Source organism: Homarus americanus, unplaced genomic scaffold (genome assembly GCF_018991925.1).
Source record: "Homarus americanus isolate GMGI-L3 unplaced genomic scaffold, GMGI_Hamer_2.0 scaffold50924, whole genome shotgun sequence".
Classification (NCBI taxonomy): Eukaryota; Metazoa; Arthropoda; class Malacostraca; order Decapoda; family Nephropidae; genus Homarus; species Homarus americanus.
In genome coordinates, this window is record NW_024718094.1 from 3567247 (window position 1) to 3590886 (window position 23640).

At 36.1% G+C, this 23640-nt stretch overlaps 1 protein-coding gene across 1 annotated transcript in view; it reads right to left on the reverse strand.

The window, feature by feature from the left end:
* Window positions 1–23640, reverse strand: part of LOC121859126 (mitochondrial dicarboxylate carrier-like) — a 125601-nt gene that overhangs the window by 75347 nt on the left and 26614 nt on the right. The window contains exons 2-3 of the mRNA XM_042355831.1: window positions 6173–6317; window positions 5674–5829 (exon numbers count right to left, since the gene is read on the reverse strand). Coding sequence (XP_042211765.1) covers window positions 5674–5829; window positions 6173–6262 — 246 coding nt within the window. The 5' untranslated portion in view covers window positions 6263–6317. The remainder of the gene's footprint in view (window positions 1–5673; window positions 5830–6172; window positions 6318–23640) is intronic.

Consider the following 23640-nt stretch of genomic DNA (forward strand, 5'->3'; position numbering starts at 1 on the left):
CACTAGACAACAATTTTAGTACCGTAATCATTTAGTACATGTTGTTACGACCGTGTTGTATTTTTCTATTTTTTTTTTATATAACATGCTTCCATGTTCCATATTATTCCTGTAATGATGTGTTGTATTTACTATTATATAATCTAGTCACCTTAACCCTGTGCTGTTAAGGTTTTAACTGTTATTATTTGTTCAAACCCATTTTGTATTGTAACCAGCATTCTTTGCTCTCTAACGACCATCTGCATCGTTAAACGACCCACCGGCGGGTCGCGTGGCGGGAACCGACCTTATATATAGGACCCACCAACTGACGGAGTTAGTTCAGTCCTCGTCACACAGTTCACATCCTTTGAGTGACACTCGTCACCTGTTTCTTATACTTAATTTATTTGTGTTGTTCCTGTCGCCACCAATGTGGTATATCTATGTGAGTACCTATTTATGTCTCTATTTATGTCCATCAGTATTTGCTTAGTTACATTTAAGTAATTCAGTGTTGGTTTCACGTTAGTTAATTTCAGTGTTAGTTTTTATGTTTATGCAGTGTTAACGTAATCCAATGCTTTATTTTTATTCATTAGATGTTTCGATGTTTAATATCATTTGTCTTAAAATTTTCGATGGTGAATCAATTTGTTGACAGCCTATGAGGTTCCTTATTGGGTTAATATTTAATTAAATTCTTAAAGGTTTACTTTATTTATTTTTATTCCCTTTTAATTTACTTCACTTTTTTGTTTGGTTACGCCTAGAACCTGGATATTTAAGTAAATTAAGAGACAGCGTAACAATGTACAGTACAGGTTTGCACTTAGGTCATTTATTTCTTTTACGTTTCTTTTAGTATGGTGTGTGCATGTATATGAATGAAAATAAATGGATTAATTTATGTAAATCTACCAAAAAATACAGTTGAAAAACTTTACATTACTAAAATGTACGTGACTTGTTTGACAGTTAGCGCCAACGGTCTAGTGAAGTATTTATTTGTTTATTTATGTCCTTAAGATTGAGTTTTTGTTTTTTGCTTATAAAATGTCATAGAAGTGACCGGGGAGAATATAATTTACATTGCTGGAATTCTTATAAGATAGTGATTAATTTGAATGTAAACATGCGATAGTTTGCACGAGACAAAAATTTTAGTAATCATTTTGTACATTCTTTTGATTACATGTTCAGTACAGCTTTGCCCTTAGGACAGTGTGTGCATGTAAATGAGTTTCAATAAATGAATAAAGTTACATATATCGAGCCAAAAATAATAGTTGAAAAACTTTTTGTAGACAGAGCTTGGATGGCTAAATTTCAGAATGACCAATAATTTTAATATAAAAAATGCACAAATATTGAAGAGCACAATTTTCTTGATATTTACTCCACTGGAAACGAATGTAAACATAGAAAAGATTACTGAATTGGCAGTGACGCTCACAACAAAACGTGATGTTCGTAAGGATTTCGTTAATCGAAGTTTTGTTCGTTAACCGAATTGAAGATCCTTATGGGAGCTAATTCGTCAACCGAAATTTCGTTAACCGAGGGACCACTGTATTAACATTATATAGCATTACTTAAAAGATACATACCGTATTTTTCGGCTTGAAAGACGCACATTTTATTAAAAAAATATACCTCGAAAATTACCATGCGTCTTCCAGGACGCTAGTCGATGAGTTGTAGCAGAGGTTTTTGAAATCAGCCCCTTACAAAGACGGTTACCTCCTTACAGTACTTAGCAATTACAAGTATTCTCTATACAGTACTATAAAACAATTAATTTAACTAATATTGTTGATATACTGCAAAAATACGATTATTTACTTACTCAGTAGGTAAAAAATACAAAATAAATGGCTGCAGCTACACAACCCTTGCTGCTGCTGTGCGGTTTGTTTATTAATGGTAGTGGTGCGGCAGCGCCATCTATTGAGGAATTGCAAAAGGTTGTCTGATGGTCTCAAAATGCAGGAATGTTTGTTTCTTCATACGTAGGCTCTCATATTTGGGCACCCATTTAGACTGTAAAAACCTCGCAAAATTCAAATCATCCAAATTTCCAAATTTAAATACAGTACAACTTCCTATGGAGAAAATTAATTTGAGTCTGGTACTTTCGATGTTTGGCTAAATTTTGCCTTATTTACCCTACAGTAAGTCCTCAAATTTTGTGAGTTTTTAATTCGACATTTTTTATTTGGACACAAAAAAAAAACACTACACAATTTCAAATTTTGACGGCGGAAACTCGAAATTTGACGGTTTGAGCGGCCCGCCAACGTTCAGATGTGCACAATCATTGTTTATTACTTAATTTCTTTTTGATTAAATTAATGTTTGTGTGCAAAAATGAACAATGCAATTCATTAATAATACGTATTACAGTACATTAAAACACACGAGAAGACGAGACGGCATTGTTTTCGTTTATGTTTAAAAAACCAGTGACTGAGTGGTTCTACATATAAAACTGAAGAAAATAAGACCCTGGTTCAGCTGTAGTAAAATTAATGTAAAAAAAAATAATATGGTTGTTTTAAGTAATGTTATTTAATGTTAATAAATGGAACAATAAAAGTAGCTCACCATTAATGGTAAAGAAAAAAAGTGAGATCACGTATGTAAGTGAGCACATGTGAAATCATTGCGTCATTACTCTCCATAAGAATATGAAAGCAACACTTATTTACTGTTCATATACAGTATGTTTTAATTAATGTTTCTGAATTTAAAACAAAAATTCTACCAACCAGTAAATAAGTGTTGCTTTCATATTCTTATGTAGAGTGATGACGCAATGCTTTTACATGTGCGCACTTACAGACTTACATATGTGCAGTCTTAACGAAAACAATGCCGTCTCGTCTCCTCGTATGTTTTAATATAATACGTATTATTAATTAATTGTATTGTTCATTATGCACACTCAAACCCATCGAAATTCGAGTTTCCGACGTCAAAATTTGAAAATATGTAGTTTTTTTTTGTGTCCAAATAAAAAATGTTGAATTAAAAACTCGCGAAATTTGAGAACGTACCGGTACTGTACTTGAGTGTCTAGAACTTTGTTCATTCGCTACCAGGCCTTCAATTGTGTCACAAGCCATTTTCATTCCTGCAAATTATCTCCCTCATCTATGGCAGGTGTATCAAGGAGACATAAATATATCGCATTTAAACTTGAAGTAGTGTGATATGCCAAAGAACATGGAAACAGGGCAACAGAGAGAAACTTCGGACCACCACCTACTGAGAAGATGATTTGCCAGTGGAGGAAGCAGGAGGAAGAATTAAAAAAAGCGAATAAACAGAGCATAATCTTCGTACAGTGCCAGCAAAATGGCCAGACTTAGAAGAAAACTTGAAAACATGGATATTAGACCAAAGAAACTTGGGTTTGGCAGTGATGACGAAGATGATAATTTTGGAAGAAAGAAGGTTTGCAGCAAACACAGGGGTGGATGACTTCAAAGGAACTGCTTGTTGGTGTTTTCGCTTCATGAAACGAAATGGCTTAAGTTTGCGAACAAGAACAAAGTTAGCTCAGAAAATGCCTGCAGAATACGAAGAGAAAATATTAGATTTCCATAAATTTATTATTTATGTTAGAAAACAGAGTTGCCCCGAACTCAGTCAAATTGGGAATATGGATGAAGTACCTTTGACTTTTGATGTGCCATCTAATACAAGTGCAAATGTAAAAGAGATGAAATCGGTGATTGTTAAAACCACTGGACACAAAAAGACTCACTACACGGTAGTTTTAGCTTGCTGTGCCGACGGGACCAAACTACCGCCACTGTTAATTTTCAAGAGAAAAACATTACCGAAGGAAAAACTGCCAAATGGAATTCATGTCATTGTACAATCCAAGGGATGGATGGATGGAGAAGGTGTCAAGGTATGGTTGGATAAAGTGTGGTGCAAGCATCCTGGTGGCCTGCTATGAAAGAATTCACTGCTAGAATGGGATCAGTTTAGTGCTCACAGGACTGAAAACACCAAAAGGCTAGCAAAGGGGCTCAACACACACTCTTCCAAAGAGCTCTTCACTGATGGGTTGACCATGACCGAAGATCATCACCCTAGAACTACATTTCCCTTTATCCTTTCTATTACCCATATTCCCTCTCCTTATCTCATTAATTAATTGTTCAATCTTCCCACCCACATCAGAGGTAATCTCCATCTACCCAAATGCACCAAAATACATTGTCCCCATTCACCATGTCTACTACATCATCCTCACATGTCCATACCATCTTAACAGAACTCTCCACCCAATCCACAACATACAGTATGCCTTCTGCTTTCTCTGCCATTCCAAACACCCTATGTACATCACTTTTTTATTCCACACCCCTTCCATACTGGGAACTCAAGATGCAATCCTCAAGTAGGTCCTCTCATTAGCTTAAAATTGAGAGCATTCTATGGCCCACTGTCATTAAGTCAAGGCAGGAAGTATTTTACTGTTACTGTATTTGAGTTTCTTCATTATCTCCATGCTTACATTCCTTCCTTTGATGAATCTTCTTAGCTCTCAAGTCATCATCCTCCCATTCAGTATCACTTGAAAATACTTGAACTGAAATTTTTGAACTTTGTCCAGTATTTCATTCTTCACCATACTTTTGAATTTTAATGTGTTCAGTTTTCTAATAATGCATAGCTTGCTAAAATCTACAATACATATCAAAAACCTTCCTCTCACTAACCAATACCTTACTCCTTCATTTACTGTACCTTCAAATTACTTCTATCACAAAATTTGTCAAAGGTAATTCACCACCTCATGCAAAAAGTACAATATCATTTGTACCAAGACATGTTACCAGTGGTCTACATCCAACCTTTCAGCTCCAACAGCACCTATCCTGTCTCAGTCACCATAATCTTTATTTTCCTTACCACTCCATCCATAAATCATCACCATTATATGATCATTTTCTATGCTTGTGTGTGTTAGCCATGATTTCCTGATGGCATGGTATCCTTGTTGCCAATTAGGTAAATTTGAAACACGTTTTATGGCTGAATAACCTTCTTATCATCAACCAATTTTTACAGTGAGAATAAGGCATTACTGTACATGCAGGACTTCAAAGCACCTTCTTTAGTTTTCATATTATTCCTTACTACCACTCCCCCTCATACAGTGCAAAGGAACAATTATACTCTGACCACTTATCTCACACTTTCCCAATGTGGGATATTCATTATTTTCTCCTTACTGTTTACTGTATTTCTATCTCCTCCTTGATATTTCTTACACTATTGCCAGTTTCTCTTTTCCTTTGTCCAATCCTAATATACAATTTGTTTCTTTTTCATAATTATCTACTATACCATCAAATGTTAAAAATATTCCTTCTGCCTACTCTATATCTATCCTGTTTCCATTACCATTTTCCCTTTATATTGTATTTTGCTGCCATTACTCCTCCTCCCTCCCATTCATCTTTTTCACTTTATAATACAATTTTCCCATAAAACTTTGCTACCTTTGAAATTAAATCTATATCACATACAGTATACAGTAGCTACTATACTCATCAACACAGAACTACAGTACAGTATACTGTACTTAAAAACCAAGTATGTAAGAATATTAGTTTACTAAGAAACACTATCTAAAGGAAATAACAGAACAGAATCTTTAATCATTACCTCATAAATGGCAAAACGTGTTGTTGAGTATGTGATCTGTCTCAGAAGGGATGCAGACAAACCATTGTAGAGGGCAAAGAATCCTTGACCCTTAACAATATGAACAGCCATCTGACCACCTCCCATCTTAGTCACTTGTTGTGTCTGAAGGTGAACCTGTTAAAAAAAAAAGTATACATAATTTTTATGTAATCTATAAACTGCAAATCAAACTGTAGACAAAACCTGCTTAATATCCAGTTTTTTTTTTCAATACTGCAAGTACAGTACAGTACAGTACTTAAACTTCTCATCCTGTTATGACTTCCCTCTTTTGCATATACGTACCAGTAATCCTTAAATATTGGTTGTCAAGTTCTGCTGTTACAACATGGCTTGAAACCTTATTATGATGAAACCTTTTACAAGTATTACAGCATTAAGTTATACTGTAGCTAACAAATAGGTCCCAAGAGCAATGGTGAAAAACAAATAATTTAGAGCCACATTTGAAACAGACCTTTAGAAGATCAAGGGGATGTGTACAGCAGGCAGCTCCACAAGACGCCATGCCTCCAAAGTACCATTTAGCTACCCGCTCCTCACCCATCTTGCAAGCTCCTGTACAACACTGGTGGTTACTTCTATTCTAGTCTTCACACTGACTGAAAAGGGTCATCAAGTGAGAAACTATTCATGAATTCAAAAGAATTAACATAATTTATTGTCATAATGTAACCAGTTTAAAATGAATACAGTATCAACAAAGCAATACTTTACAAATATTTATCGAATTTACTAAAAGGCCAATCAATCAACTAATCAGAGTACTGTCCTCATATCTGAGGTCTTGGCGACCACAGTCCTCCACTCTAAACGTGATATTATCAGGCGGTTTTTACCAATTCTCCAAGGTTTTGTATCTCTCTGGGAACCCAGTTTTTAATTTCATTCATCCATCCCAGTCTCTGCCTTCCCCTGGCTCTCTTACCCTCAACTATGTCCATTAATAATTCTGTTATTATTCCTTAATGTGTAACTAGACAGTATGACCAAATATCGAATTTTTCTGTACATTTCAAGTACAGTAATCACATGTTTTTCATGTTTTTTGTCATCGTGTTTTGACCATTAAATTTTTTTTTTAATGAAAAATTATATACAGTATACAGTCATGCGTCGCTTAACGTCCTAGATACGTTCTTGGAAACGTGACGTTAACCGAATTGGACGTTGTCCGAACATCACATTGTGAACTTTGTATTTATACTTACGTGCATGTGGAATATTGCAGTGTACTTGTACTGTACAATATTGACTAAATTCACTAGATAACGTACACAACTAATGAAACACAGAGGTTAAGAACATAAACCAGTAACATAGGCATTTCTCATATCTATCAAAACATATTATGGATTTATAGTTACTGTACTGTATCATCATACGCCTGGCAGCACAATCTATTTTGTTTAAGAACACATGATGCATGCATGAGTGCACCCACTCTAAGGCCACTTACGTCTGCTACATCCCGTTGTCTGAACGGATTTTTTTTATCCCTATTATTTTCTTATTATTTTTATGGGCCACAGACGTATGTGCGATCGGACATAAAGCGACGCATGACTGTATATATAAAATAACCTTTAAAAACAAATATAAAAATTTCGTGCCATTTTCGATATTCCCGTGTGCGGTGCGGCAAACAGATGCCACCCGCTGCTCCGAGAAGCCTCAGTCCACACGTGCCTACCATACTGTGAATGCTACTGTGATTACCTCTTCTGTTTGTCCTCCCACGTGCATTCCACATGGCTCCGGGACGTAAGCCAGCCTCATCAAAGGCAAATATTACTAGCAAAGACTCTAAAATGACCAAGAGATCAAGAATAGTGATGACCTTAACGGAAAAAACAATTTTATTGGACAAGCTCAGAGGTGGTATGAGCTATGCAGCAGGGAGAGGCTGGCAATGCGAGTGTTGCCGACCTCAGCGAAATATAAAATTTCTTATTTACTTGCAAAATTTTTTTTTTTTTGTATATAACTGTGTTACGTTTTTCCATTATTATACTACAATATGATTAGTTTCAAATAGTGTAATGATAGTACATAGTAAATGCTGGTACAGTGCATCAGTGATCAGTGTGACCACTGGGCCACGAGTGGAGAGCATGGCATGGTTAAGTGCATGACCTACCTGAGCTGTTTGGTGGCCACAGGTACAGTGATTCCTAAAAGAGTATTCGTGGTTTTGGCTTTTCGCGGGGGTTTCAGGAACGTAATTCCCGCAAAAAACAATGGATTACTGGACTGGGTATTTCTCATTAAGTTTTTACTCATCTTAGTAGCTACAGTGGTCCCTCGGTTAACGAGCACAATCCGTTCCAGCAGGTTGCTCGTTAACCGAAAAACTAGTTAACCGAAACCATTGTTTCAATGGGTTTTTGGGTAATTGGTTCCAGCTCACCGAAAATTGCCTAAATTCAACAAAAAAGGTAGAAAAGTACACTTACTTTGAGGTGTGTATGTAGGAGGCTCCTGGATGATGATGATGGGAATTAGAATAGGGGTGGAGGAGAAGGGAGAAGAGAAGGCATTGGGGTGGAAGAGAAGTCACCCCATGGCACCATTTCACCCATAAAATTTTAGTTCTCTTGGTGTATTTCAAGATTATTTTCTTTAAATCAACACTGCACTGCATTATATATTGTCAATATGTAAAATATATTTCAAAATGACCAATAATTTGCTTGGAACACAGAAAAAAAGCGTTTAGTTGAAGAGAGTCTCAAGCAAGATGTTACCTCCACTGAAAACAGAGAGAGACTAACGCCTGTCTGGTGTGTTAACAGGCTGGATGGCACGCCAGAAACTAGTTTCTTTACCTTCAATTATGTTCAATAATTGTTAAAATGACTAAAAAAGTTAATATTAAACTTTTAAAATTATTGAATAGTATAAACTTCTTGATATTTACTAAAATAGTAAGGAATTTAAGCCCTAAAACCGACATTGCAGTGGCCCTCGGTTAACGAACTCAACTGCTCCAGAAGGTCGTTCGTTAACCGAACGTCGTTAACCGAAACCATTGTTTCAATGGGTTTTTGGGTAATTGGTTCCAGCTCACCGAAAATTTCCTAAATTCAACAAAAATGGTAGAAAAGTTCACTTACTTTGAGGTGTGTATGTAGAAGGCTCCTGGATGATGATGATGATGATGGGATTTAGAATGGGGGTGGAGGAGAAGGAAGAAGAGAAGGCATTGGGGTGGAAGAGAAGTCAACCCATGGCGCCATTTCACCCATAAAATTTTAGCTCTCTGGTTTAATTCAAGATTATTTTCTTTAAATCAACGCTGCACTGCATTATATATTGTCAATATATAAAATATATTTCAAAATGACCAATAATTTGCTTGGAAACACAGAAAAAAAGCGTTTAGTTGAAGAGAGTCTCAAGCAAGATGTTACCTCCAGTGAAAACAGAGAGAGACTGACGCCTGTTTGCTGTGTAAAGAGGCTGGATGCCGCGCATTAAACTAGTCACTTTACCTTCAATTTTGTTCAATAATTGTTAAAATGACTAAAAAATTGAATATTAAACTTTTAAAATTATTGAATAGTATAAACTTCTTGATATTTACAAAAATAGTAAGGAATTTAAGCCCTAGAACCGATTAATGTATTGGCGGACTGATACTAAAGCTGGTTGCCCTGTCAGTGCAAGCGAAAACATGTTGAGGTCGGTTCGTAAGAAGTTCGTTAAGCGAAATTTTTTTCGTTAAACGAATTGAAGATCCTTATGGAAGGCAGTTCGTTAATCGAAATTACGTTAACCGAGGTGTTCGTTAAACGAGGGGTCACTGTATTGGCGGACTAATACTACAGCTGGTGGACCGCCAAATGCAAGTGAAAACATGTTGAAGTCGGCTCGTAAAAAACTCGTTAATCGAGGGATTGCTCGTTAACCGAATTTAAGAATCTTATGGGAGGCAGCTCGTTAACCGAGGCGCTCGTTAACCGAGGGACCACTGTACTTCTATACAGTATTTGTTTTCCTGTCAGTGTAGATTACTCTAAGCATTCGCCTATAACACCTGTTACGTATGAAGATACAGTATCCTCATTCACATTGCTGGAGAAAAATTCTAATAGCAGTTTAAACCTGCGTGGAAAGGCACCACTGGGCTGGCCACACCTCTTACCACTCCACCCCCCTATCTCTGCACATCGCTTGATCATTATGGTGGGAAGATTCAACCCAGAAGTGGCAATCTCTCCCTCACCTTCCTAGCTCACTATAAAAACCCATACAGTATTCGGTGGACTGATCATCTCTTCAGCACTACTACCTACGAGTCCTTCGTGTGTCCAAAAATGTATCGGTTCATTATGCAAGCAAAGTCGTTACCTTTTCTTCATCTAAGGGGTCTTGTATAGGCCTTAGTTATGCCATGTGTAGTAAGTGATTTTTAAGAGCTTCCTTAACAGTGCTGTGAAACACCGAACACCCAGTGACGAGACAATCTTACCTTACATACTGTCATTTAATTGTACATTTCTATGACTGTCGCCAATACCAGTGAATCTTACTAGAACTGAAGTGAATTATTATTGTTACTTAAGTGTTTCTTAGTGCCAATATGCAGATTACCACCTTCTTTCATTCTTACAAGTGTTTACTTAATCGTGTACTTGTATGATTTCAGTAAGCATTCTTATGTTAAGCTCTAACCTGTGTTTAGGTCTCATTATGATTATTATAATAAGAAAAATGTCACTTCATTTTACCTACCCACTGCCATACTAAACTGATAACTATTTAATTGAATGCTATTAGCTTAATTTCACTCTGCCTTGTCTAGTGTTGAAACTTCTGGTTGACAATCTTGACCCACCCGGGAACAGGTCACTGACCCACATCGAGGCTTGGGGTGGGGGAATAAATAAATAGACCATAAATACAGAAATGAAAAAAAAATAAAACTGATGAAGAGTGAGAAATTATATACAGTAATGTTGTGTTGTCAAAGTAAAAATAACAATTGAGACACTTCAATTGTGTGTAAACAAGGCAGTATGTCAAGTCAGATGAGGAACCTGGGACTTGGTCACAATTTTTGTGATGCCGTATGGCAGCAGGGTTTTTTTTTTTTTTTTTTTTTTAACAGGAATTAGCCCACCTGGGCGCGGATCAAACGATCCACAACGGGGCCCGGAGGGCGAAAAAATAAGAACAGAAAGAAATTGCAAATAGAGAAGAAAAGGGTTATACTGTGTTAATCTACACCACGAAGATGCCGGAAAACCAGCTTTTTAAAGTGAGACAGATTGTATAAGTATGGAAACATGGAGGAAGGCAAAGCACTCCACAGTTTGGCTGTGTGAGGAAAGAAGGATGTACTATAACGGGTTATTCTAGTGCTTCCAATATCTTTCTAGGTGGTAGTACCACCCGATTTGATAGCTGCCTACTACCTCTTAAACCATATTTTTCAACCTTTTCCACTAACCTATTAACAAGTTTTAGTAATGCCTCTTCACTATCTGTAAAAAGAGCAGTATCATCTACATAGCATATATTTGACATTACAGTACTTTACCATTAACTTTTCGGCCTTCATTATCACATAAGTTCTTTCATTAAAAATTCTGAATACTGTGCTGTATTTATTATACAATGTTGGAGATAGAACACATCCTAGACTTACTCCCTGTCTAACTGTGAATAAATTAGTAAATTCATTGTTTACTAACTCTGTAGCCTCCTGTTGTCCGTAAAGATTCATTAAAATTCTAATATCTCCTTCATTAATGGCTATTTTTCCAAGATCTTTATAAGTTCATTGCAAATTACCTTATCAAAATCAACACATTAGGTGTACAAATTTCTTTGGATCTCTAAAACCCTTTCAATAAAAATTCTCAAACCAAATCCTGTACTGTACCCTGTACCTTTTCAAATCAATTTTGCTCCTCAGATAACTCACTTTCCATTCTAAACTTTATTCTACTTAAGATTACATTGAATAAAACTTTGCAGGCAAGACTTATTAGGATTATTGTTTTAAGCTGGGTGCACTCTAAGGCCCCTGGCTTTTTAGGTAGCAGTACAAATACAGGTACAGTAGTACCCCGATTTACACGGTCAATTGAACCCATGGGGTACCGCGTAAAGTGAACAACAGAACATATGGGATTAATTCCAATAGAGACTGGCCCGACCCCCAAACTCCACTTTTTCGACACAATACCTATGTTGTAGTAAAAATAACATCGTAATTTTATGATGGTATACACACACAATTAATAATTAAGAGAAATATCAATAATAATAGGTTTTTTAACACTTACATGAGTAGAAAAGATGACTGGGCAATGATGGGGTTGGTTCCGAGGCAGAGGGCAGATTATTGGCCCTCACCTGTATCACTATCCACAACATAGGCTTGCAGGGCCTCTTTGTCAAACCCCTCAAAGTCCATATCCTCACTATCACTATCACTGACTTGGGCCGGCTGTGGTGGGTGGTGGGTGAAGAACTCAGTAATGTTTTGATTACTGGGTGACCTTGGGCGCATCCTGCCCGCGCCGCTTCCCGTGTACAGTGGGGTATGCTATAACGAATCTAATTGGTTCTAGAACCTTGTTCGTTATAGCATTCGTTTGTTATAGGATTAATCCGTTCCAGGCCCCCAAATACAACCACTTAACACTGAAAAATATAATATAAAATTGTAAAAATTGTAAAAAAGTGCATAAATATGCATCTAAACCCCTGAAATAAAGAATATCATTAATATTTGTAATAATAAAACAATAAATTAGAAAAAAAAAAAAAAATTTAAATTATGTTCGTTGTAGGAGTTTCGTTCGTTATAGCATTCTCAATTTTATAGGTAAAACCGTTCGTTATAGGAATATTCGTAGTAGGATCCGTTCGTTATAGCATACCCCACTGTATATGAGTAGATGCACAGAGTAAAGTGAAAGTCCGGTTCTGGCGAGGTACCGAATAAATGCGAAATCGCGGAAAGTGAAACCGCGTAAAGGGGGGTATTACTGTATTGGTTTTATGAAATCACTGGGAAGGTTTCCTTTGAAGCGTACATATACTGTATAAAATTACTATACACTCGGTAAAAAACTGAAACAGGTGGGGTCCAATGATTTTCCAACTGAACATTCCTGTTGTCTCGTGAGGGTTGGTAGGCCTGAATTTGAGACATTTCGTTCTTAATTTGGTAGGCCAAAATTAGCTATTTCATTGACAATATTGAATTACTTTGTTACAATATGACTGGAGAATGTAAGTACATCTAGATAGATAAACTGTATGTTATATTAAATGTTCCACACACCGTGAACTACAGTAACCATGGAAGTAGATGAGTTGCCATAAAGGAATGCATTATATGTTTGGCAGAATTAGTGGATATAGCAAAGGTATAAGATTATTTTGCAACCGAATTTCAAATCTGTATTTATGTTGTCACTTCACTTTGGGCTAAGGCCACATTATGTCATTCTTTAATCCTATTGCAAAATAGACCATAATGTTCCGAAACATTTGATTAACTCCATATGGTCGATAACTCCAGGAAGTCTAGTACAGTACTGGGCTTCATTTCCGAGTGCCGATCACTTGTTTCGAGCCCATGTGGCCAAACCCATACAAAAATCAGGGCTACCAATGTGAGGAATGTCTCAGGGGCCTATTGAAACTTCGTTTGTAGTGTCAGTTTGTTTCGCACAGGAATTGTAACGGTAGTTTTTTTTTTACCGAGTGTAAATTTTGTTTTTAAAAATTTTATCCCATTCTTGCTCCTTTGTTTTATAAATTCTGCTTGAAGCTGATCAACCCCACAAGCGATCATTTTTCATTATGCTCACAGCTGCCTCAACTTCTGTTTCCACGATACACTTTGTAAATACAGGGTATACGGTACTGTATATAGTTAAGTAAAATATACCTGTAAATGATTTCATACAAAGTAAAATACTGTATTATTGAGTTGCTTAAATACTATGTACTTACTGACCTAATAACTTAAACAAGTTGACAATATACAGTCGGCCCTTTACATACGCAGGGGTTACGTAACAGAGATACCCGTGGATGTTAAAAATCCGCGTATATGTGCTGCCCCCCCCCCCCAAAAACAAACCTGGCCCCCCCCATGTCCTTATTTACCGTATATACCTGTGTGTAGTTCAAGTTTTTAAGACCAAATTATTTGGCAAAAAATTGGGGGTCGACCTCTAAACGGGTAATAGTTTCGTTAGGTTGAAAAATATTTACCAGTAATTACCAGTAAACAATGGAAACGATGCACCAACGCACCACCAGCTGTGAGTGTCGGTACAGTTGCCAGGGCACATCTCTTGCGTCATCATTGCAAGCCCAAAGTAGCCAAATCCATGGTATGGTAGCACAGAACGATGTAAAGCAAAGTATTTTCATTTATTAAGTTTTTATAGATGTGTATAAATTTTGACATTTCATTACATTTGAAACATCAATCTTTGTTAATTAAATCTGAAACAAAAAACTACGATACCGTGTTTTCATTAAAATATTACATCACAAGTATATTATACCTTAACTTTGTGATTGAATGAATATAAGTATTCTCAGAAATAAATATGGAAATAAAATATTTTTTGCTGGAATGGCGTACATATTACAGTGGAAAAGCGAAAACAATGACTTCGCTTTCTTTCGTTATTCAAAAATTTTACTGTAATTGCTTTTCGAATGGTTTTCAGTTAAAAACTGTTGTTTTCGTGCTGTATTACAATAATATTCTATCCTATCATTAGCCTTGTAATCCCACAACTGAAAACCATTCAAAAGCGATTACGGTAACATCTTTTGAGCGAAAGAAAGAAAGTCATTGCTTTTCGTCACAATTTTATCCACTTTCACTGTATATTACATCATTTCAGCAAAAATATTACATTTTCCATGTTCTCAGAAATAAATGGTTTTTGTTGAAACGTGTGCACAATATTTAATATTAAAATGCAAAATAGCTATAAAAACAATTAATACACCCGTAATGTACTGGCTGGCACCTCCACTCGTCCCTGCTCCAGCGTCCAAGGTCACCACTCCTCCCAACTTCCTTCCTCCTCACCGTCACTACTGCTGACAACAAACACAAATGTTTTGTGAATAACTGCACCTCCACTTCCTATGTACAGTACTGGACTGTACTGTGCTGTGCATTTTACAAACAATAAACATGGCAAGAAAAAGCTAATAAAAAAGAGATAAAAATTTCACTTTGCTGTACAGTACCTATCCTCGGTGACAGGATGGGTGTCATCGGACTCATCGTCCTCAATTCCTGAGGTGTGGTGAAGTTGAGGCGACTGTGGATTCAACTGCTTCCTCACTGCATGATGATTGATGGTATTAAATCTCTCTTCGTTGATCAAGAACATGGTGATGGGGAGTTGTCGTCTCTTTCTTTCATTTCTTCCATGATGTTTTTGTATGGGCTTAGCGACATCCATCCTCGCATGAATTTCAGGGCACGCACCATGGAGGGGGTCCACTACTATAGGCCAGGTTTTTCAGTGCCTCAATATTCCTGGTCATCTCCCCAACTTCTCCAGCGTTATTTCTTGGTGCTCTTCCTCATCCTCTTTCCTTTCACTTCCTCTTCCTTGCCAGTCTACCCTGTAGATCCTCCTCAGTCAGCTCAGTGTAGGTGCTCTACAATTAGCTCCCTAATCTTGTCTCTGCCATGTCCTGGAAGCCTACAGCAGCCACTTTCCTTGACGAGTGCCAGGGTCTTTCTGAATATTTTCATTAAAATCCATCAAAATCTTTTCCTTGTCATCGTCTTAAGCACCAAACAGCTCCTCCCAGTCTTCTCCTTGAACAGGGCTAGAAGTGCGATGTTTGAATCGTTTTCAATGAAAAAATGTTACAGCACATATATTTTACCTAAACTGTGCCTGAATGAATATATTCTCAGAAATAATAGTTTGCTGAAACGTGATGTATTTCAATGTAAAATAGGATAAAATACCGTATATTGCGGCCTATATAAGGGTCGGGGTGCATAGACAGCCCCCCCAAATTTCCATTTTAAAAAGTAGCTTTTGAGCTCTATTTGCTGTATAAGACCAGTACCCCAAATGTGACACTTACCCACTGACTCAGTAGTCATACCAACCATCCTTGGTTTTTAAAATAAGGCCAATTCACTTCAAGTAATGTCATCAAATATTACCGCTGGTGTAGTGTAAGCTTACTAGTAGCGTCACTGAGCGTCTGCTATTTACCGTAACTGGAACTAATGTCGATTGTCGGTAAATTTTTCCATTTACTTGAAATGGATTTACGATTATTTGTTTATTTATTTTTTTATAATATACTGTAACATATTAAACACACTGCAAGTATTTTCTTTCATTTATACGCTTGCTTTGCAGAGGACGATCGGTGGTGGGAGTGTTCCTCGTCTCGGTGGTGTGACTGTGTTCGACTATTTATACAACAGGTGGTTCAACAGCAACCGTATTCTGAATATGGTGTTTCATTGGGATTTGGTGAAAAGGTTACCAGTATGTACTTATATACATTTATTACACAAATATATATATATATATATATATAGTATTACCCTCTCTACTTGGTTTTTCATAGCGTTTTTTCAAATCCCTTGATTGCCTGCATGAAACTGAACTTTCATAACGCTGTTTTTTTCCACATATTAGCGGTGAGTGTCGGCTCGAGCAGCTATTTTTAGATTTGCCCCACCCGCCACCCTGCTGACTACCTGTTTTAGCTCATAAAATTCATGCTAAATTACCCGGCCAGAATATAATTTACATTGCTGGAATTCTTATAATTTGGTGATCATTTTGAATATAAACATCATATATTTTGCGTTAACATACAAATTTTTAGATAAAATGTTTTTCTCTGAGTAAATATGTTATCTTTTTGTGCAAAATATATGACATTTATATTCAAAATATTCCTCAGTCTTACAAGGAATCCAGCAATGTCAATTATATTATCCTAACTTTTAGTTTGAGGTATTATTTATTAATAAAAGAGTTAATATTCTGGTTTTCCCACATCTCCTTGGGAAGGTTGGTGGGGGGAGGAGGGACCGACCGACCATCTGTTACCCTGTGAGAATATTTTTTTTTTTAACTGAAGATATTTGTTTTAGCTCATAAATTCATAAATTACCGGTCAGAATATAATTTACATTGCTGGAATTCTTATCATTTGGTGATCATTTTGAATATAAACATCATATATTTTGCATTAGACATACAAATTTTAGATGAAATGTTTTTCTCTTAGTAAATATGTTATCTTTGTGCAAAATATATGACATTTATATTCAAAATATTCCTAATCTTACAAGGAATCCAGCAATGTCAATTATTATCCTAACTTTAGTTTGAGGTATTATTTATTAAAATTTAGTGGTTTTCCCCAAAATTTCTCAGAGGAAGGGCCCAGCAGTGTTGTGTGAGAAGAGGGGGAGGGAGTTGGAGTCCATTATTTGAATGGACGTTAACTTGCGACTATTTCTCTATTTCTCTTAAAGTATTAATTGTGTGTACTGCATCATAAAATTAAGATGTTATTTTTACTACAACATAGGTATGTGTCTTCAAAAAGTGGAGTTTGAAATTGGGCTGGTTTCTGTGGAATTAATCCCTTATGTTCTGTTGTTCATTAGCGTTCATAGCGGACCCTCTGGGTTCTATTGACGTTAAGTGGAATTTTATTTATATATATATATATATATATATATATATATATATATATATATATATATATATATATATATATATATATATATATATATATATATATATATATAGTTGTACTTACTTTGTGGTCTCAATGAGCCAGAGGTCCGTGATCATACTAAATTGTATTCAGAAAAAAAAAATACGACATATCTGTCAATCAAGTACCCCACCTTGCCTCCCCCTCTTCCAACCGGTTAGTCTAACCTCCACAAGAAGGAGAAAGAGTGGGTGAAAAAAAAATTTTAACATTTGTATTAATAATACTCAGATTAAAGTTAGGATAATATAATTGACATTGCTGGATTCCTTGTAAGACCAGGAATATTTTTGAAAATAACGTCATATATTTTGCACAAAGATAACATACATACTCATATTAAAAATTTTATCAAAATTTGTATGTCTATCTGATATATGGTGTTTATATTCAAAATGATATCAAATTAAATTCCAGCAATGTGAATTATATTCTGACAGTAATTTGTATAATTTTATGAGCTAAAAAATATCTTCAGTTAAAAAATCTCTTCACAGGATGTAGATGGTGATTGGTTCCTCCTTCCCCCACCCCCACCAGCAGTCCCAAGGAGATGTGTGGGAAAACCAGAATGTTAACTTTTTGTAATAATAATACCTCAAACTAAAGTTGGGATAATATAATTGACATTTCTGGATTCCTTGTAAGACCAGGAATATTTTGAATAGTATGTCTATATTTTGCACAAAATAACATGTTTACTCAGGAGTAAGCATTTTTATCTAAAATTTGTATGTCTAATGCAATATATGATGTTTATATTCAAAATGATCCTGAAATATAGGATTCAGCAATGTAATCCATATTCTGCAAGATTATTGTATGATTTTATTTGACAGGCAGTCAGGCAGGGTGGAAGGGTGAGGCAAATCTAAAAATAGCGTCTGGCCGGACACTCGCGTATATGTTGAAAAATCCGTGTTAAGTGAAAGTTCAGCTCTGGCGAGCACGCGTATATGATAAAAGCAGCTAAGTGAAACCAGCGTTAGGCGAGGTAATACCTTTGTGTGTGTGTGTATATATATATATATATATATATATATATATATATATATATATATATATATATATATATATATATATATATATATATATATATATATATATATATATATATATATATATATATATATATATATATATTTATATATATATAGATATATTTTTATATATATATATATATATTTTATATATATAGATATATTTTATATATATATATATATATTTTATATATATATTTCAGTGACCCTCGGTTAATTGAACTCAATCTCGTTCAGAAGGTAGTTCGTTAACGAAACCATTGTTTCAATGGGTTTTGGGTAGTGGTTCCAGCTCACGAAAATTTCTAAATTCAAAAAATGGTAGAACTGTTCCTCACTTTGAGGTGTGTATGTAGAAGGCTCCTGGATGATGATGATGATGATGGGATTTAGAATGGGGGTGGAGGAGAAGGAAGAAGAGAAGGCATTGGGGTGGAAGAAGTCACCGCATGACGCCATTCACCCATAAAATTTTAGCTCTTTGGTGTAATTCAAGATTATTTTCTTTAAATCAACACTGCACTGCATTATATATTGTCAATATGTAAAATATATTTCAAAATGACCAATAATTTGCTTGGAAAACACAGAAAAAGCGTTTAGTTGAAGAAGTCAAAGCAAGATGTTTACCTCAGTGAAAACAGAGAGAAACTAACACCTGTTTGCTGTGTTAAGAGGCTGAATGCCACGATTAAACTAGTCACTTTACCTTCAATTATGTTCAATAATTGTTAAAATGAAAATTGAATATTAAACTTTTGAAATTATTGAATAGTATAAACTTCTTGATATTTACTAAATAGTAGTAATTTAAGCCTAGAACGATTAATGTATTGGCGGACTGATACTAAAGCTGGTTGCCCAGTCAGTGCAAGCGAAAAACATGTTGAGGTTAGGTTAAATTCAAGTTTAACGGATTTGTTGCGTTAACGATTGAAGATCATATGGAAGGCAGTTCGTTAACGAAATTTAGTTAACGGTTAAGTTAAATGAGGTATGTATATATATATATATATATATATATATATATATATATATATATATATATATATATATATATATATATATATATATATATATATATATATATATATATATATATATATATATATATATATATATATATATATATATATATATGTGTGTGTACAGTTAACCCTCACTTTCACGCGGTCCCGCATTCAGCGTTTCCACGTTTACGTGGTGCCTTGCCAGAACCTACGCGTGCTCACATTGCGGTCACGTGAACCCATTCTGGCGGGAGTGTCGGGCGGCGCTATTTTAGATTATGCCCCACCCGCCGCCTGTGCTCTCGCCTCTCCCTCCGCTTGGGCAAGCGGCAGGTGGGTTAGCGCAGTGTGTGTGTCTTTGTTGCGTTATCACTGAAGTCATATGGCGTATCAGACTGTGATTGGCCATGCATCCCTACCCCCTCTGCTGCTAGCTGTAACTTAAAGTGTTATGGCGTGTCCACCGGGGGGGAGGGAGGCAGGAAAGGACACTTGACCTAGCCGCGGCAGTTTCATCCCTCAAGGCCACACGTTATAGCGTGCATCCATTGTTCCGTAAAAATGGCTTCCGCTGGACCACCACCCCAGAAAACCTTTCATACCTGGACCCAGCGGCACTAAGCCGGCAGAACCGGCGTTCTTTAAGCTACGGTGAAGTATACCATCATCCAAGAGTTGGAGAAAGGAACAAGGCAGGTTGATTTGGCGTGCCAGCATGGTGTGAATGAATCTACGATTCGAACAATAAAGAAGGATGCAGCCAAGATAAAGGAGCACATGAAGATCACAAAGTCTACAGGTGCTTCTATGATCAAGTATTTTCACAACCAGGTGCTTCTCCAAGACAGAAATATTACTTGTATGAGGTACTTGGTGGGTAAGCGAGCCGAATATGGCGGTCGACGGCGGCTCTGTTAAGGACTACATGCGTGAACTGTACGTGGCACGAAGATGGGATTACAGAGCCCAAACCCTTTTAATGCTACCTCTGGGTGGTTACAGAGGTTTAGATCGGAACAAGATCACCAATATAAACATTGGTGGTGAAGAAGCCAGTCTTGGACGTGCTGCGGCGAGGAATTTCCTCCGTTTTCGTGAGATTATGGAGGAAGGACAGTACAGTGGCGACCAGGTGTTTAACATGGGCCGAATCTCTGGTCCTTTCTGGAAAAAGCTACCTTCAAGTCCTTGGTTGTAAAGAATGCCAGCAGGATTCAGGGCGGAAGATGCAGAAGGAGCGCATGCGTCCTGTTTACCACCAATGCCCTCCGGTACCTGTAGCTCAAGTTATCGGTGATCCACACAGCACGTAAGCCTACAAAACCATGGACATGACCAAGCTAAATGTCCACTGGCTGACCGCTTACGTAAAGTGGATATTCTCTACATTGTCCCTCTCCTGGTTTGATGTCTGTTTTGTTCGATGTAAAAGAAATTCTGTGAGCGTGGCCGTCCAAAAGCATAACCTGAGTTCTTCGCCCGCAACCCACCACAGCCAGCCCAAGCCAGTGATAGTGACAGTGAAGATGACTTTGAGGATTTGTCAGGGAAGCCTGACAACTGTAGGTGACAGTGATGGTGATTCACCTAGTAATGGTGATTCACCTGAGGGCCAAGTAATCTGCCCTCTGCCTCGAACCAGCCTCCATCCCAGTATGCCACCCATCTCTTTCTACTAATGAAGTGTTCCAACCTAACTTTAGTTTTCTAACCTACCTTTATTTAATGTTAACCTTTATTTTCCTAACCTAACCTCTTTATTACTTGTTTTTCATACCATCATAAAGTTAAGATAAATTTTACAAACATAGTTGTGTTCGCCAAAAAGTGGAGTTTGTGGGGTCGCCCGGACTCCATTTCAATTAATCCCATATGTTATACACTTTAGCGTTAGCTTCACTTTTGCGCTGGACCCTCGTGGTTACATTAACCCGTAAAGTGAGGGTTAACTGTTCTGAATATACTATGTCAAAAATGTAAATGTTCAATGAATTATTTATGGTGCATTAGTACTGGCCACTTCAGACACAAAAATATTATAAATAGCCTTGTTATCTACCCTACATCTCACCCTGACAGAGGGAAGCGTCTTGGTAAATAACATTTGTTTGCTTATTTTCCATTTACTTGAAACAGATTTATGAATTATTTTTTTTATTTGTTTATTTATAATATACTGTAATATATTAATCATCTGTAATTATTTTCTTTTAATTTATAAACTTGTTTTGTGGCTGTGGAATATTCTCAAGTAGTGTTTCATTAGATTTAAGTGAAAAATATTACGTTTCTACTACATACATTTATTACACAAACATATTTATATACAGTACACACACACACACACACACACACACACACACAATATAACACACAAAATTATAGTTTCAATTGTTCTCTACTGACAACACAACATACATACAGTATATTATTTCTCACTTTTGATCTTTTTTTAATTTTGTATTTATTTTGTTAGTTACTTAAAATAAGGCCAATTCATTTCAAGTAATGCATCAAATGTTACCGGCTGTGGTAAACACTATTGGCGTCATAGCGTCTGTATTAACTGTCGATAGTTTCAGAATTAATGCATCATTACTGAATATTCTTTTGGAAAAAATAAATTTTAAATCAATTATTTATAGATAAATATTATTATCAGTAAATATACCGATACCGGTATGTATTACTGACTCACCTAATTGCTGTTAGCCCAATTCGTCATTTTTCTTGTCTCCTCACTTGGAAATGGGGAGGGGGGGCGGAGGAGGTGGTGTGATGATATTGTGTTTATTGAGGGTATGTTAGACAGGTTTATAATACATTTTTATTATTTTAATATACGGTAATCTAATTTGAGTCAGCTTGAGGCGAAGTTTCAGTATAAAATAATTACTGGAGTGATTTTGTGGTGGCTGCAATGTTTACCCTCTTGACACAATATTAAGATGTATTTTATATTTGTTTTAAAACGACCCCCTAACTTTTGTGAGATTTTTAATGTTCAAATTTCGTCTTATAGTCGTAGATATCTGCATGATGTAAAACAAAGACTTTACCTACCTTCCAATGTTCAAGAGTGTTACTCGTTTAATAGTTTTCGGTTAAATATGTTATATTACAATGATATTATATTCATACTGTGCTGATATTTATATTCATGGAATGTAATATTTTTTTTTGTTGAATGACGCACGATAGTGAAAGTGGATAGGTCAGGACTAAAAACACTTTCGCCATTGTGAGCGATGGTTCTGCTGGAGTCATTAGTTAAAAACCGTTGCATCACAGTTAATTAGATATATTGTAATACAAATGTTTTAACTGAAACCATTCGGTGCCGATACGGTAACGCTTTTGAATGGTTATTAGCTCATTGTTTTCGCCACTTTCCACTGTATATGCGACGCCATTTCAGCAAAATATTATGATTTCCATATTACCTCAGAAATAAATAGTATTTGGTTGAAACGTAATGGCCTTCAATGTAAATTAGATAACCATGAAAACAAAAGACCTTTACCTAACCTTCCGATGTCTGCTGCGTTTCGTTTTTAGTAGCTTTGGCTGTGCCTTTTATATTAGTGATATTCTATTCATACTGTGCTTGATATAATACATTCACGGAAATGTATTTTAATAACTACAATGTTGATGTCAACACAAGCCGTGGTTGCCATGAGACTGACTGAGTGAGGAGCTATGTGTGTGTGTGTGTGTGTGTGTGAGGTTAGTGGAGCCGGGCGTGTCCCGTAGTTCAAGTCACAGCTACTGTATTTCAATGTACAGAATATCCTCCAAAGGGCAATCCTCAGATTGCAAATCCAGGTATTATAAACCCGTATGTCAAGGGCCGACTGTGTTGTTCTGAACAACCCGCCGAAGTTACTATTAAGTCAGAAACTTTTTGTTTTTGGCAAATGTGAAAAATCTACTAGAATACTTGAACTAAGAAATTTTTATTTACCCAAAGTTAATAGAAAATTATCTCATAGTAAATACATAAATTTCATTTCAGCTAAATTTATTTTTTTTTTTTTTTTTTTTTTTTAGTTTTGTTGTTTAGAGCACAGTAAAAGCAATACGTAACTGAACATGAT